Raw genomic sequence first — 15357 nt, 5'->3', positions numbered from 1 at the left:
GCTCCCTCTCCATCTTCATCTCTCTCTCTCAAGATGGGATACAAAGAAAGGCAGCATTGAGATCATACTGACACACACATCATTTAAACTGTTTTGTCTAATCCACACAGACAGCACGCCTGTGTTTTGAATGAGTGGTTTTATGTAAATAATGGATTTATATCAACGCATACACAGGCTTTGAGTATTATATCCTCTATGGAAATGAATATGTGGGATGTATGTTTCACTGTCGTGTTAGTGTATCTGACCTCTACCGCTGTGGATGCTGCAGACGATTGTTGTTTTAGTATTGTTTAATGTTATTTTAACATATAAAAATATGTTGTCTTGAAACACTATTTTCCCATCGCGGATCGCAGCGTGTGAGAACAATAAGACTTAAAGTAACTAAAGAAAAACACATGCCAAGTCCTTTTAAAATGACTACTACAACAGCTAACGCCAGGTAACACCAGGTTACACCAGGTAATACCATGTAACACCAGGTAACACCAGGTAACAAGAGCTAACACCAGGTAACACTGGGTAACACCAGGTAATACCATGTAACACCAGGTAACACCAGGTAACAAGAGCTAACACCAGATAATACCATGTAACAAGAGCTAACACCAGGTAACACCAGGTAACACCAGATAACAAGAGCTAACACCAGGTAACACCAGATAATACCATGTAACAAGAGCTAACACCAGGTAACACCAGGTAACACCAGGTAACAAGAGCTAACACCAGGTAACACCAGCTAACACCAGGTAACACCAGGTAACACCAGGTATCACCAGGTAACGTCAGGTAACACCAGGTAACACCAGGTTACACCAGGTAACAAGAGCTAACACCAGCTAACACCAGGTAACACCAGGTATCACCAGGTAACGTCAGGTAACACCAGGTTACACCAGGTAACACCAGGTAACACCAGGTAACACCAGGTAACACCAGGTAACACCAGGTAACACCAGGTAACGTCAGGTAACACCAGGTAACACCAGGTAACACCAGGTAACGTCAGGTAACACCAGGTAACACCAGGTAACACCAGGTAACACCAGGTATCACCAGGTAACGTCAGGTAACACCAGGTAACACCAGGTAACGTCAGGTAACACCAGGTAACACCAGGTAACAAGAGCTAACACCAGCTAACACCAGGTAACACCAGGTAACACCAGGTATCACCAGGTAACGTCAGGTAACACCAGGTAACACCAGGTTACACCAGGTAACACCAGGTAACACCAGGTAACACCAGGTAACGTCAGGTAACACCAGGTAACACCAGGTAACACCAGGTAACACCAGGTTACACCAGGTTACACCAGGTAACAACAGGTAACAACAGGTAAGGTCGTTTTTCTTTCCCCCACCTGGAAGGATGAGGTCGGGTGGATGCTGACTTTGGCCTGCTTCCATCGGTCGCCTTGGTTACCGCTGAGCGACCAGGCCGCGCCCTCGGTGGTGGTCTGCCCCTTCTGCTTCAGGAAGGCGTTCAGCGTACCTGTAGGGGGGGTGGGGGGGAGAGAGAGGGAGCACAGAGGCTGAGGAGGCTGACCTGAGTCTGAATCACAAACGCAAAATCTGTGTTGGCGGACCACAGAGAATGCTCCTTTTGTTCGAGGGCCTATAGCTGTGATCAGAGAACGCAGGTATAGCCAGCACGGCCAGACTTTAGAAGGACAACGGCAGATGTCCTCAATGGCTGAAAACTCAGGCAAAGAAACAAAGGCTTGCTTGTCGGATTTTCCCCAGCTGCCTTAAAGGAACCCTTTTGCGCGGGTGTATTGTACAGTTGTTCTGTTTAAATAGGTCTTTTATTTCAATTGTTGAGTCACATTTTTACGGATAAACAGTTTAAACCTGGCACGCCGGCGCAGACGCAAAACGGCGGGAATCGACCGATCAGAAGCGCCGCATGGCAGTGAGCAGTGGCTTCAGGGTTCTCGACCGAGGACGGTCAACCAAACCGGACCCCGCCATTGGCCAACCACACCCCTCTCTCACCGCCAACCGCCCCGTTAAACACGCGTCCGGTGTCCATATCGGAGGCCCTACCCTGGCCGGGAAAAAAAACAACACGTTTTTTAAGTGCTTCAAGGCCTTTAGCACCGACACCTTCCCACACACATCGCTCGTGCCTTTTCCTTGAAAAAGGAGCCCGCACGCAACATTCATATTCATCCCAGTCTCCCCTGTTCTACATTTATGTATGGCTCCTCGTTCGGGGCAGCGCCAAGCTCGTTGCAAAGGTTAAAAGCGGGTCATAAGTATTGATACTTTTATTAATTTCAGATTCTGCAAGGGAAGATAAATTATTCCCCCGCGCTCTCTGGAATTTTAATATTGCTAATAGGCAATAAGTGCCCCTACAGTGTGTCTTAATTTATGAAGAGTTTGAGACTATTTCCGTCCGCGCTGCCTATACGTCTTTTCCTAGACACACTGTGAGTGTAGCAGCCTTATTTTAGGGTTGAATAAAGCCGTAGCTAAATCATTTTCCAAATGAGATTGGTCCTCCATCAAAATGTAATTTGAGTCCGACCCTAACTCATATGTCTGGAAGAAAAAAAAAACCCTGCTTTTCATTTTTTTTTTTTTTCGACTTTACATACGAATTCTTCAGTACGAGCGCCAGGGAGACATTGCTGGAACAGTGTGTTGTCTGGCGCTGGACTTTGATATTAAACCATCAGATGACGACAGGCAATGAAACCACCACCCTTAGCCCGCTCTCCCAGGAACACAGGGGCGGAGGAAAGCACCAAACCCCATGGAACCAATTGTGTTGGCGGATACACAGAGATAAGAAGGGAGAGAGACACCGATCTACAGCGAGAGAGGTAGAGAGGGCAGAGAGACATGGATCTGCAGGGAGAGAGAGGGGGAGAGAGACGTGGATCTGCAGGGAGAGAGAGGGGGAGAGAGACATGGATCTACAGGGAGAGAGAGGGGGAGAGAGACGTGGATCTGCAGGGAGAGAGAGGGGGGAGAGAGACGTGGATCTACAGGGAGAGAGAGGGGAGAGAGACGGAGGCGGGGAACAGAGTGAGAGAGTGAGAGAAAACCGAGACAGAGGGAGCAGAGAAAGGAGAAAGGAGAGCAGACAAGAGGAGAGAGCGCAAGGGCGTGAGGGGGAGGAGGAGGAGACGGAGCGCACACACACCAGTAGCACTGCAGTCCACAGCAGCAGCTAAACACGCCGAACTCCAGCCTCACAGTCAAGGTGCTCCGGGGCCCAGCAAGGGGCCCCCCACTGTCTCTGAAGTCGGAGGCGGGGGTAATTTAGCACCAGGGGGAGGCACACCTTTGAACCGGCCGCCTCGTAGACAAACAGCAAAGAACAAGGCGCCCTCGCACCGGCGCGCCTTGGATCCATCACGGCCGCCGCGAGGGGGGGCCCCGCCTTATCGGCAGTCGGTGAGGACACCGACCACGACCGGAACAAGCTACCCCCGACGTCAGCCCGCGTCCGGAGTCGCCCTCGCTGCTCTTCGGGAGTTCAGCTCTTGTTGAGACAACAGAACGCCGGAGTGTTTCTGCGGCGGTACTCGCTGACGGTTTTTTTTTTCCCGCACTTTTATTTCGAAGGGATGAACGTCGGAGCTCTCTGCGTACGTGGCGGCGCCGGCGGTGGCGGCGGCGGTTTCGTCGCAAGACGGCGCGCGCGGAAAAAAACGAACAACAACCCCAATCGGTGGAAAACGATTCACCACCGCGACGCACTCCCGACGTTAACGGCAGCGAGCGCGGGAAAAAAAAAAACACGAGCACGACAGACAAACAACAAAAAAACACATAAAACGCGTCAACAACAACACGACACGTCGCGTTAAACACGCCGGCAGCCCCGCGCCCTAACGAACGTCTCAGCCACATCCTCCTCAGCCCTCCCCCTTTTTCCCCCTCCTTTGCTTTATTATTATTTTTTTTCCAACACATCCGACTTGAAACAGAAATATTTCCTTTCCCCGGCTTTCCCTCCGAGGACTTAATCCTGTAAACAAATGCGTCACGGGCGGCGGCACAAGGGGAGCTTTGAAGTGTGTGTGGGTAATGAAGCGCGACCCTGTTCTTCTTCCAGGTGCAGTCAGCAGGCCGCCCGGCCCGGGGGGGGGGGGAGGGGAGATACGCCGTCTCTTTGAGGATCTCCCGTCCTCAACATGGCGCTAGCAGACATTCGCCGGGACGCCACGGGACCTAGGGTGCCGTTGCCGTCCCTCCCCTCCCCTCCCTCCCTCCCTCCCTCCCTCCTACTCCTCCGCTGTTGGTGATGGGGCCGGCAGGGACGGGACGGGACGGGACGGGACAGGGACCCCCAGCGGTGGGGGGTTGGGGGCTACTCACTGGTGTGAGATAAAAGAGAATAAGCCAATAAAAATAATTTCATAACCTGGAGTTTGTGTTGGGGAGTTTTGGGGGGGAAGGGGGAGGGGGATACTTTCTATCAGCAATTTTCTGCTCGCCCCACTTTGTTTTGATTTAATTATGTATATTTTTTACTTTTCATGGGTTGTTTTTCACAGAGTAAACAGTTATTCCCGTAATGGTTTCATCATGTGCTCATTTCTTTCTACATACAAGCATTCATAACAGCATATAAACAATAATTATGGCCAAAACAGAGAACAGTGCAGTGAACAAACAGCACCGTGTTTTGATTGAGCCTCAAGGTCCCCGTAGCGATTGGCCAATAGTCAAACAGAGATACAAGAGCCATGAGACTCAATCAAAACACCGCTCACAGTCAGCTGAGTGCCGCTTTAACACAATGTAGGTTTAATTGATTTCGTTGTTGGTGGGGGGGCCGATGTGCCAGCCCAGGTTCCTCTCAGGCCCCCCGGGGGCCCCTGTGTGCCGACATGTGCAGCGTCTGGCGAACGCCATCGACCCATTCACCCATCCGTCTGGCGAGATGCGAACGCGCTCGCGCCGAAAAAAAAAAATAAATAAAAAAAAAATAAAAAACGATTGTAAAAACCCCAAACGATGTAAGTGGGACCACGGAGCTCATCTCCAGCATTGGAGGACGTATGTCAAGAGAGCCCGCGCTCCCAGCCGCCCCCCCTCGGGGGCCCACGGGAGGAGTGGTCCCCTCTCTGGAGAAGCTCCTTTGGAATACTAAACAACCGGGCCCCCGGTCTCCTCCGGTCTCCTGGCAAGGCCCTTGACATTTAGCCCATTCATCATAACGCAACGCGATCCGTTGCCCGAGTCGTCCCTTCCCTTCCTCCATGACCGCTCCTCCCCTACGCACGGAGGCCCAGGGAGAGGGGAGAAGGGAGAGGGAGGGAGAGGGAGGGAGGGGGAGAGAGGGGGTAGGCTGGCTGGCGATCAATCTGAGCAAATTGGAAATGTCACGGCCCGTACAACCTCAGCAGGGTGCCGGAGGAGACTCTCATCTCCCTGCTGAGTCCCCACCACCACCACCACCACCACCACCACCACCACCACCACCCCTCCAGCTCCTGTTTACCCCGTATCCTCTCTGCCTCCCCCACCCTCCGCCCCCAGCCAGATGTTGGCTCTCCACCCCGTCCGTATGCGGGCGCCACATGTTCGTTTCACCGCAGCGGAGCGCCGCTGGCGTGGTTGCCTGGCAACAGTCCAGCTCCGTCACTGGAGAGTGAAAAAAAAAAAAAAATGAAATCTCCCTCTCCCCGCTAACCCCTTTTAACCACTTTAGCAGCCTCCAGATCAGCCCTCTCGTCTGCGCTGGCGATCCTTCTCTAATGGCGGTGAATTAGGTGAGATAAGACGGGCTTTATTCACCCCAGATGCTACAAATTGACCGTCTGGGTTCAATAAACATATACTCTAACACTTTTGGTGTTGATCTCAGCAGTGCAGGACAGTGATAAAGAGTTGAAACGGAAATGTTGAGTAAGGAAATGCAAAAGTTGACCAGAAATGTTGAGAAGTATATCCTTGTGCGGGAGAGGTGAAATGTAAACGCGGAATGTGAATGAGCACATTATTGACGGCTGGGTTTAATTATTGACCGTATAGGTGACACTGTTGGAGCTGATACATTATTTACAGGTGAAAACCTAGTTGAAATCATTCAATCAATCAATGAACGCTAACTCTCCAGTGAACCTTGGATGTGTTTTCAGCTAACTGTAGCGTCGAGAGTCAACCGACAAACACACATTAAGAGAAAGAATAAACACGCCATACATTTATCACCGTTTGATGGTGGCAGATCTTTCAACAATCTTTTAAATGAATTTTAAGGGCCTCGGGGCGACAGTTTAACAGTTAAGGCTTTAACGGTTTTAGGATTGAAACGCACACTTGATCCGTGTCCTGAAGTTCCAGAGGAATACAGCTGCAGGAAGTTACTACTATAGTGCTTGGAGGGTGGAGAGAGATACGGACCATATAGGTGGGAGAGTGAGGCGAGAGAGCTGGAGAGTGAGGGAGAGTGTTATTGTCTGTGGAGTGGAGGCCGTGTGTTCTGCATATTCAATATATGTGGATTGTGGAAACAAGGGGACAGGGAATGGCATAGGGAGAAGGCAGGCTTGAGAGGGGGCAGGCTGCCTCCCACCCATTGCAGGTGACAATGTTTTGTCCAGAAAGTAGCTTCAGGTGTTTTTGCTGCAGAGGGAAATCCATTGCAAATGTGAGCCCATCGCACACCGCCACAACAAGCCACCTACACACAGCCGGGGCGCGCACGCACACGCACACACACACACACACACACACACACACACACACTATATATAAGTCACACAAACACACACACACACACACACACACACACACACACTATATAAGTCACACAAACACACACACACACACACACATATCCACATGTGCATTAAAACAAACACAAACGCTTGCTTTCTCTATCTCCCTCACACACACACACACACACACACACACACACACACTCTACACAAACACATACATACATACCAGTGGCGGCTGGTGGTTTTTAAAGTGAGGGAGGAAGGACTGCGCGCTTGGTTGCCATTGGCCTGCTTGCACTGTTAGTGGCGTATGGTGGCATAAGTATGTGAAAATCAAGTTGTTTCAGGGTGTTTTGGTGAACTACAAAATAGCAGGGAGGGATAATTATGTGAATAAAATTGTAACTCTGCATTTTCGTCACCCTTTTAAACGGCTTGGTAACCCAATGGTGGAGTACCGAAAAATATGTAGACTCAGCGCGTTTATTTACTATTTACTTTTGGCATTGGAAACGGCAATATAAGCGAACTGAACCTCACCGCTCGGTGCGGTTCGAGGGGATAGACTTGAGGGGATAAACCCTCCCTCCGGGCTGCTCCACAGCGAGGGCTCCTGCTTATTGGTTCATAGTGCAGCGAGGGCTCCTGCTTATTGGTTCATAGCGCAGCCAGGGATCCATCCTATTCGTGAATAGACGTTGACGCGATTCAGATCCCTCAGCTAGTCCCACCCCCTCAGAGGAGGACTTTTCCTCCTCTCTCCCATTGACCCCCATGTTATCCACCGGCCGCCAGTAGTTCCCGAGAAATGAATGGGAGTCAATGGAGGCTGAGGGAGGAACGTCCTCCCCAAAGTAATATCCAATAGGCGATAGGGGGTGCTAATGTCCCTTTACCCAGGGAAACAAACATTACACGTACAAAGGCATTAAAGTAGTCATATTTAAGGGCATTAAATCATTACAGTAGTCTGGGCAATCTACATTTTTTATTCTCAACAATGTTAAGGAGGATCTTCCTCCCTCTCCTCACTGGAGAAGCCTCCACTGATACATACTACACATTCATAGACAACGACACACACACACACACACACACACACACACACACACACACACACACACACACACACACACACACACACACACAGTGGGGTAGTCTAGTTTTTTGTAGTGGGTATACTGTGATTCCCTCCTAGCCTCTGCCACACCCGTCCTACCACCACCACACTCACTGTCGCATACAGTAGCCTTCAACCACCATAAGTCATTGAGATTATTCAACACTCGATATTGTCATCAGTTTCTAGGACATTAAACAGTCAAATTAAAATCACCATTAGGCACTAGCATCAAATAAACTATAAAGAATCAATAAATAAAGACTTGTTGGCTATATAAACACTGTATTACTGTATATGTCATCAGCCTGGCGCGATACTAATGTGCGAAGGAGACGACGACGGGATACTTGAGTCTGTCCTGTGCAATAAAGTTTTAGAGACAAGAAAAAGAGTTGGTAATTTGTCAAACAATTACAACTCAATAAAATAAAATACCCTATATAAGAAACAATAAATGTTAAAATACTAAAAACATGTAGGCTATGTTTCCCATACAAAAATACTTAAATAATAAATTAAGATAAATAAAACATATCAGCAACTGTTCTAAGACGTATTATTGTTATTGTTATTATCAATGACACTCTATGACACTTGAAATCCGCCACAAGCGTGGCTATCACAAAGCTAACTATTGCGGACGTCGCAGAGCACAACGTCAATATTTTAACTAGAAACACAATGTCAAGCTTAAACGTTTATTTCTTGTTCCACGTGCGCTAAAATGATTGATTGGAAACATGATTGTTCTATATATTGGGCGTTTGTCTGTGGGGACCACCGTTTATATGCTAGAAGCTAGGTGCTTGCTAATGCTACATATCCGGGTGTACTCCCGGTAGAAGCTAAATGCTAAAAACAATAGTATATAGTAAAAACAATAGCCTGTCCAATAGTAATTAGGGGCGAGGGAGGGGCATCAGACTTGTCACTCAAACCTGCACGCCAGTAGTAAGGAGAGTTGATTCATGATATATTAGTCATGCTGAGGTTGACAGCGCACAGGTTGAATTTATGAATGAAAGTATGTACGTTCTGTGACAGAACTGTCATACTTTCATTCATAAAATTAACAGAATTTCCGCCACTATCGAAATTGATACGTGTCATTGCGCATTTCTAAGTGGGCATACGGAAATGCTGGAGCTTTCTTAATGGGTATACGGCGTATACCTGCGTATCACGTAGACTACACCACTGCACACACACACACACACACACACACACACACACACACACACACACACACACACACACACACACACACAGGCCTCTCAGTGGAGGAGTGCTAGACTGATTGGGTCTCGTGTGAAAGAGTGTGGAGAGGGAAGCATTGTCCAGAGAGTGGCTCTTTAGAAGCACAGGCAGAGCTTCTCAATTGCTTCAGAGGAAGTATTCCTGTAGAGAAGTGGTCGAGACTGGGAGAGGAAATTGAATTATACTGCAGGAAGTTTATGCCAGGAAAGTATATATATATATATTTAGGACGTTTCAATTTCAAAGTTCAAAAAATTCTTTATTGATCCCTGAGGAAATTGAGGCATCCAGTAGCTCATCCGTAAACAGACATCAATTAAAATAAAGTAAGAAAATAAGTAAAACTGCACCCCTCTCCACCATCCAAGCAGCCTGGGGAAATCTTCCCATGTTGCTTGGCTTATGAGAGGCCTGTAATAATATAAAGATAAAGGTTAGAAGAATGCTAACTCAATTATTTAGTGTTGTGTTCTTTGCCATACTCTTTCACATTCTGCTGTGTGTGCCAACTCGTTTTGTGGGGGGGTGGGGGGTGGTGGGGGGTCGCACAAAACAAATCATAAAACAACGTCATCATCCACATGGAAAAAGATCACTCAACCCAGGGGTGGAACGTTGTCTTTCTGCCCCCATCGCGGCAAAACCTCGATAGCAGCTTCGTCTCGGCTGTGGTCACGTAAACAAAGACCTACGAACAATATCACCTGGCTGGGGAACATGCTCGCGGACGTCCGTTGCCTTGGTAACCGTCAGCGTTATAAATAAGGTGAGTGTTGACGTCATTCAAAAGCATCCACATGTCCAGACAGTGGACAGTTATACAACATATAGCAAGAGATGTATAGTAATGAAGTAGAACTACTTCACTACTGTACTTAAGTACTAAAATGCTGTATCTGTACTTTACTGGAGTATTATTTTTTTCTCCTATTTCCACTTTTACTTCACTACATTTTTTTGATGAGTTTAATACTTTTACTCCTGTTGGAGTATTTTACTCCTGTCCTGCATTTCTGTTGGAAGACTCATTGCTTGTTGGCCGGAAATGGAAAGGGGGGCTGTTTACGTTTGGTTGTAGTCTTTTCGTTCGGTTCTAGCCCTACTGTTGAGACGGAGAACAGAATGAAAAGACTACAACCAAATGTAAACAGCCCCCCTTTCCATTTCTGGCCAACGAGCAACGAGTCTTCCAACAGAAATCAATGGGATTTACAAAATGCGATAAAATAGCAATGAAACACGACAGAAATTGTATTTCGCTACGATACTTGATTTGGAACATCAACAAACACCACTAACCACTCGGTGAGTTGCACATTTCGGAAAACAAACGTTTAGGGTTGTTTTAAGGACACATTGCCAGCCATTCTGAAGCAGGCAGGGGAGATTCTAAATGAGCCAAATACCCGAGACAGGACCAATAGTCAAAATGTTCTCTATTCACCCGTGTTTGTCACTTAGCCATTTTCTTGGAATAAACTACCCCCCTGGCCTTGAGATGTTTTAGTTGTTTGTTTTTACATTAACACTTGTATGTGGCCTTTGACTGCTTTAAGACAGCTCTGTATTGTATTCCTATCCATGTACTGCTGCTACAGCCAAAGGAATTGTGTCCTTCAGTTTAAATATTTGAGATAATATAAACAATATGATATTCAAAATTGTGACTGCTTTCTTTAATATAAACATAACACAATACGGTACTTGTACTTTTACTTAAGTCTGGGTCTCTAGTACTTTATACATCTCTGCATATAGCTACGACCCGAGGGGCTTGAGGTGATGTAGGACAAACCTACAAAGTGTAGGTCTCCAGCATCAGAATCTGGATCAGAATCAAAGTGTAGGTCTCCAGCATCATAATCTGGATCAGAATCAAAGTGTAGGTCTCCAGCATCAGAATCTGGATCAGAATCAAAGTGTAGGTCTCCAGCATCAGAATCTGGATCAGAATCAAAGTGTAGGTCTCCAGCATCAGAATCTGGATCAGAATCAAAGTGTAGGTCTCCAGCATATGGTATCAGAATCAGAATCAAAGTGTAGGTCTCCAGCATCACAGTCTGGATCAGAATCATTCTATTTTGCCGAGTCTATTCTATTGCATGTACATGGAGAGTGAGTGGGTGAGGCGGCGGGGGGGGGGTCTGCTTACCGATGTGTTTGCCATACATGTGGTAGAAGAAGCCCAGGCAGTAGGCCGGGGGGTTGGTGATGCCGTAGGGGTTCTTTGGCGCCACGTTGAAGAAGGGACTGATGAGCCGCGCCTGGTCCCCCTCTTTGCGGGGCCTCGACGTCTCGATGTACATGTAGAAACCTGCACACGGGCACACGTAGGGAACTTCAGCCTCTCGCTTATCCAGAGCGACGCACGAGCGTTCTCACACACGTTCACACACCGACGGCGGGGTGTCAGCCACGCAGGGCGACAGCCGGCCCGTCGGGAGCAGTCAGGGTGAGGGGGCGTCTCGCTCGTGGGACACCGCGACGCTAAGCCAGGAGGAGCCGGGGGATCGAACTAGCCACCTTCCGGTTACCAGCCAACCCCCGCCGCTCTACCTCCTGAGCTAAGCCGACCAAGAAAACACACACACACATGCATGCACACGCACACACACAGACCCAGACACACACACACAGACACACACACACACACACACGTGCACACACACACACACACACACAGACACACACACACACACACACACACACACACACACACACACGCAGGTTTGAGGGTTGACATATCCCCCCCGTATATACTCTGGTATATGCGTATGTATGAGGGTCGGGAAAGAACATCTAAGTGTCTACGAAGTTTGACTCCGAGGCAAAAGCCACTGAGTTCGATTCCCCACGTCTGCAGCCTGACTGCGGGCGTCCCCGCGGGAGCGTCTCACTCGGGCGGAACTTAGTTTCCGAGCCGTAACTCGGTGGATCAACTGAAGGAATAAATCAACGGATGAATAGATTTGAGGTTGAAGCGTGTCGAGATTTGTGAATTGATTAATACCAACTAAACGTGCCCAATCTGGGGATAACGTTTCCAGTGAAGCGTTTTCTCGCAAAACAGAAAGAGTGGTGCGGTGCTGCGACGAAAGGGACAATCTTCTTCTCATCCTCTCATCCTCCCAGAACTAACCGGGGTTGGATCGACGTAACTGCAATTCTGCAATTTCCCAGCTTGGGATCAATAAAGTAAATCTATCTATCTATCTATCTATCTATCTATCTATCTATCTATCTATCTAACTATCTATCTATCTATCTATCTATCTATCTATCTAACTATCTATCTAACTATCTATCTATCTAACTATCTATCTATCTAACTATCTATCTAACTGTGCCTCTGTGCTAGCCTGAAGGGCCGCAGTGAGACCGCCAATCAGGTAGCTCCCCTGCTCTCCTCCATCGCCAAAACTGAAACATCCCCCACAGGTATAAAAACGATCCCGGACTTCTCCGCGGAGAGGAATTGGAGAGGGGTTGCAACCAAAATGTCGGACATTTTGAAAGTGTTTGTGTGATTAGTGCGGATGCATTATTTACCGCTTCAGCTGCCACAGTCCCCGCTCACTCATAAAACACCAAATTGGCACTTAAATTCTTTACCCGAGCAGACTTCCTTTCGCGAAATCCGCCCAACCTTGACACAGCACAATGGATCGTACAATGCCGATTTCACTTATCCTTTATTCATAGGGTTCTTGAATATTGAATGCAGTCACTCACAGTGCACGCACGCACACGCCCACACACACACACACACACACACACACGCACATGTGCACCTGTGCGCACATACACACTCAGGTCTGTGCACACACACTCACACACACACAGACTCATATATGAATGCAAACACACACATGGGCACGCATGCACACACACTCTCACACGCATGGACACACACACACACACACACACACACACACACACACACACACGCGCACATGCAGATACACACACACACACACATACACACACAGAATATTGAATACTTTTCACACATCTCCGACTGTAGGTATCGAGAAACGGCGATGAGATTATCATTGAAATGAATGTTGAAGGTTGATCATTCATAGGCTATATTCTGTCTCGCTATTAGTGACAGTGGGGGAAAAAAAAGACAGAGCATGCATTATGCAGGCGGAGACGGTGACACCAGCCCCCAGAGCAAACTACATTCTTGTTTGGATTCCCTGTGAGAAAAGCAGCCGTCTTTGTTTGAATAATATTTTCTAAAAAGGAATAAATATGAAAAAGGCATCCGAGGCAGCAAAGTAGGTAAGAATGGGACGGTATTGAGGAGGGTGAAATATTACCCTAAAACTTCTTCATGCATATACTTTAAAAAAAACTTTAAAAAAAAATAAAATCCCCTTTCGCCAATAACCATTAGCATTCCCCTCCTCAAAAGGCCAGTTCTCCCACACTACAGAATTATTAACGACCAGATGAATAATCATCCAGACTTCCCCCAGAGGTGACCCATCAATCAACTGGCCGAACTGACCCGTCCGCCGTCCCCCTCGACGGACCACCGCCGCCGCCGCCCGGTGAGGGTCTCCGTCGGTCGGTATATACCCCAGGGGGGGGGGGGGTCGTCGCCACTCACCTTGCTTGGAGCCGCTGCGGTCCCCGCTGGGGCCCGTGTTGGGCGTGTACTTGGTGTCGCGTGTGGCGGCGCTGTGCCGCGTCCAGTCGAAGTCGTCGTTCTTGTCCTGCGTGAACATGCAGACGGGCTCCTCCTCGAAGCTGCAGTGGAACTCTCCTGGAGGGGGGGGGAGAGTGGTCGGCATAGCGTACTAAAGTAGACTTAAATGTTTATTTTTTAAGTCTGTTTTAGTGTGCTATATACTCAAGTCTGTTTTAGTATATTGTACTCAAAAGGATTTTGTTGTATTTTATACTTAAGTCTATTTTAGCATGATATACTTAAGTCTATTTTAGTATAATATACTTAAGTCTATTTTAGTATGATATACTTAAGTCTATTTTAGTATAATATACTTAAGTCTATTTTAGTATGATATACTTAAGTCTATTTTAGTATGATATACTTAAGTCTATTTTAGTATGATATACTTAAGTCTATTTTAGTATAATATACTTAAGTCTATTTTAGTATAATATACTTAAGTTTATTTTAGTATGATATACTTTAGTCTATTTTAGTATGATATACTTTAGTCTATTTTAGTATAATATACTTAAGTTTATTTTAGTATGATATACTTGGCGTAGTCACCAATGTATATTTAAGCAATAGATCACGACAGGCTGTGGTATACGGTCATTATACCACAGTTAAGGGACGGCGGCCCCCTTAACTGTGGTATAATGAACGTATACCACTGACTGAAGTGATCTATTGCTTTTATAAAACGGTTACGTAAGTATGGCGAAATGAAAGTCATAGACACCCTCAATTTTGTAAAAGCTAGAAAGTCTGAAAAGCATTTTTTTTAACGAATACAATAAAGTAATTCCTCCTGGCTGCCGGCAAAGTGTACGGCGGTTGCTATGCAACACACTGTAGCGTCCTTCAGAGAGAAGGCTATAGACGGTAGCTCGGTTCGCCAGCAATTTAGCCTACTATGGAGTTCACTCACCGTGTGCCTATTGCTTTACAACATTTCCACCCTCTCCATCAATCAACATGTTTTTTAGGCTTCAGTGAACTATGCTATTGCTTTTATATATAAATAAACAACAGCTCAAGTTAGACGCGGAGTGATACTGAACTCCGTAAACTGAACGGGCGTCATTGCTGTGTGTATACGCTCAATATACAACAGTTGGGAACCAATCAGATCGCTTGATTTAAGCCACCCGTTTTATAATATAGTATAATAGACTTAAAAATATATACATAAATAGGTCTACTTCAGTTGACTTATTTGGCTTTGAGTCTACCCTACTTTTATGGTTTGTCTATTAGACGCTGGTGTTAGTTTTTCCTCCATATGCACTTTATTATGTATCATTCTTTATTCTACTTTTATACTACTATTGTTTTTATTCTTATGTGATTGTCAATTTTTAAGAGAGAATTTCCTTTTGGATCAATAAAGTGGTGTCTTATCTCACATCCTATAAATATTTATTAAGGCATGCTAACAAAGACCATCTGTGAAATTAGCCATTCTTTCACATTTTGCGTTATGGGATTCTATCTAGCAGGCACGTGCGTGTATGCGTGTGTGTGTGTGTGTGTGTGTGTGTGTGTGTGTGTGTGTGTGTGTGCGTGTGTATGTGCGTGTGCGTGTGTGT

The 15357-nt window shown here is 46.8% G+C and overlaps 1 protein-coding gene across 1 annotated transcript; it reads right to left on the bottom strand.

Annotated features, from left to right (window-relative positions):
- Positions 1 to 1373: 1373 nt before the first annotated feature.
- LOC311373595 (MAM domain-containing glycosylphosphatidylinositol anchor protein 2-like) lies at positions 1374 to 13883 on the bottom strand (the record flags this gene model as incomplete). The annotated part of the gene is made up of 3 exons (XM_084490321.1): positions 1374 to 1504; positions 11234 to 11395; positions 13700 to 13883. Coding segments are annotated over 3 exons (477 nt in total), but the record flags the coding sequence as incomplete, so codon positions are not given.
- Between the last annotated feature and the right edge of the window lie 1474 nt (positions 13884 to 15357).

Source organism: Micromesistius poutassou, assembly GCF_964030765.1.
Source record: "Micromesistius poutassou genome assembly, contig: SCAFFOLD_1132, whole genome shotgun sequence".
NCBI lineage: Eukaryota > Metazoa > Chordata > Actinopteri > Gadiformes > Gadidae > Micromesistius > Micromesistius poutassou.
This window is presented reverse-complemented; position numbering and strand designations above follow the sequence as displayed.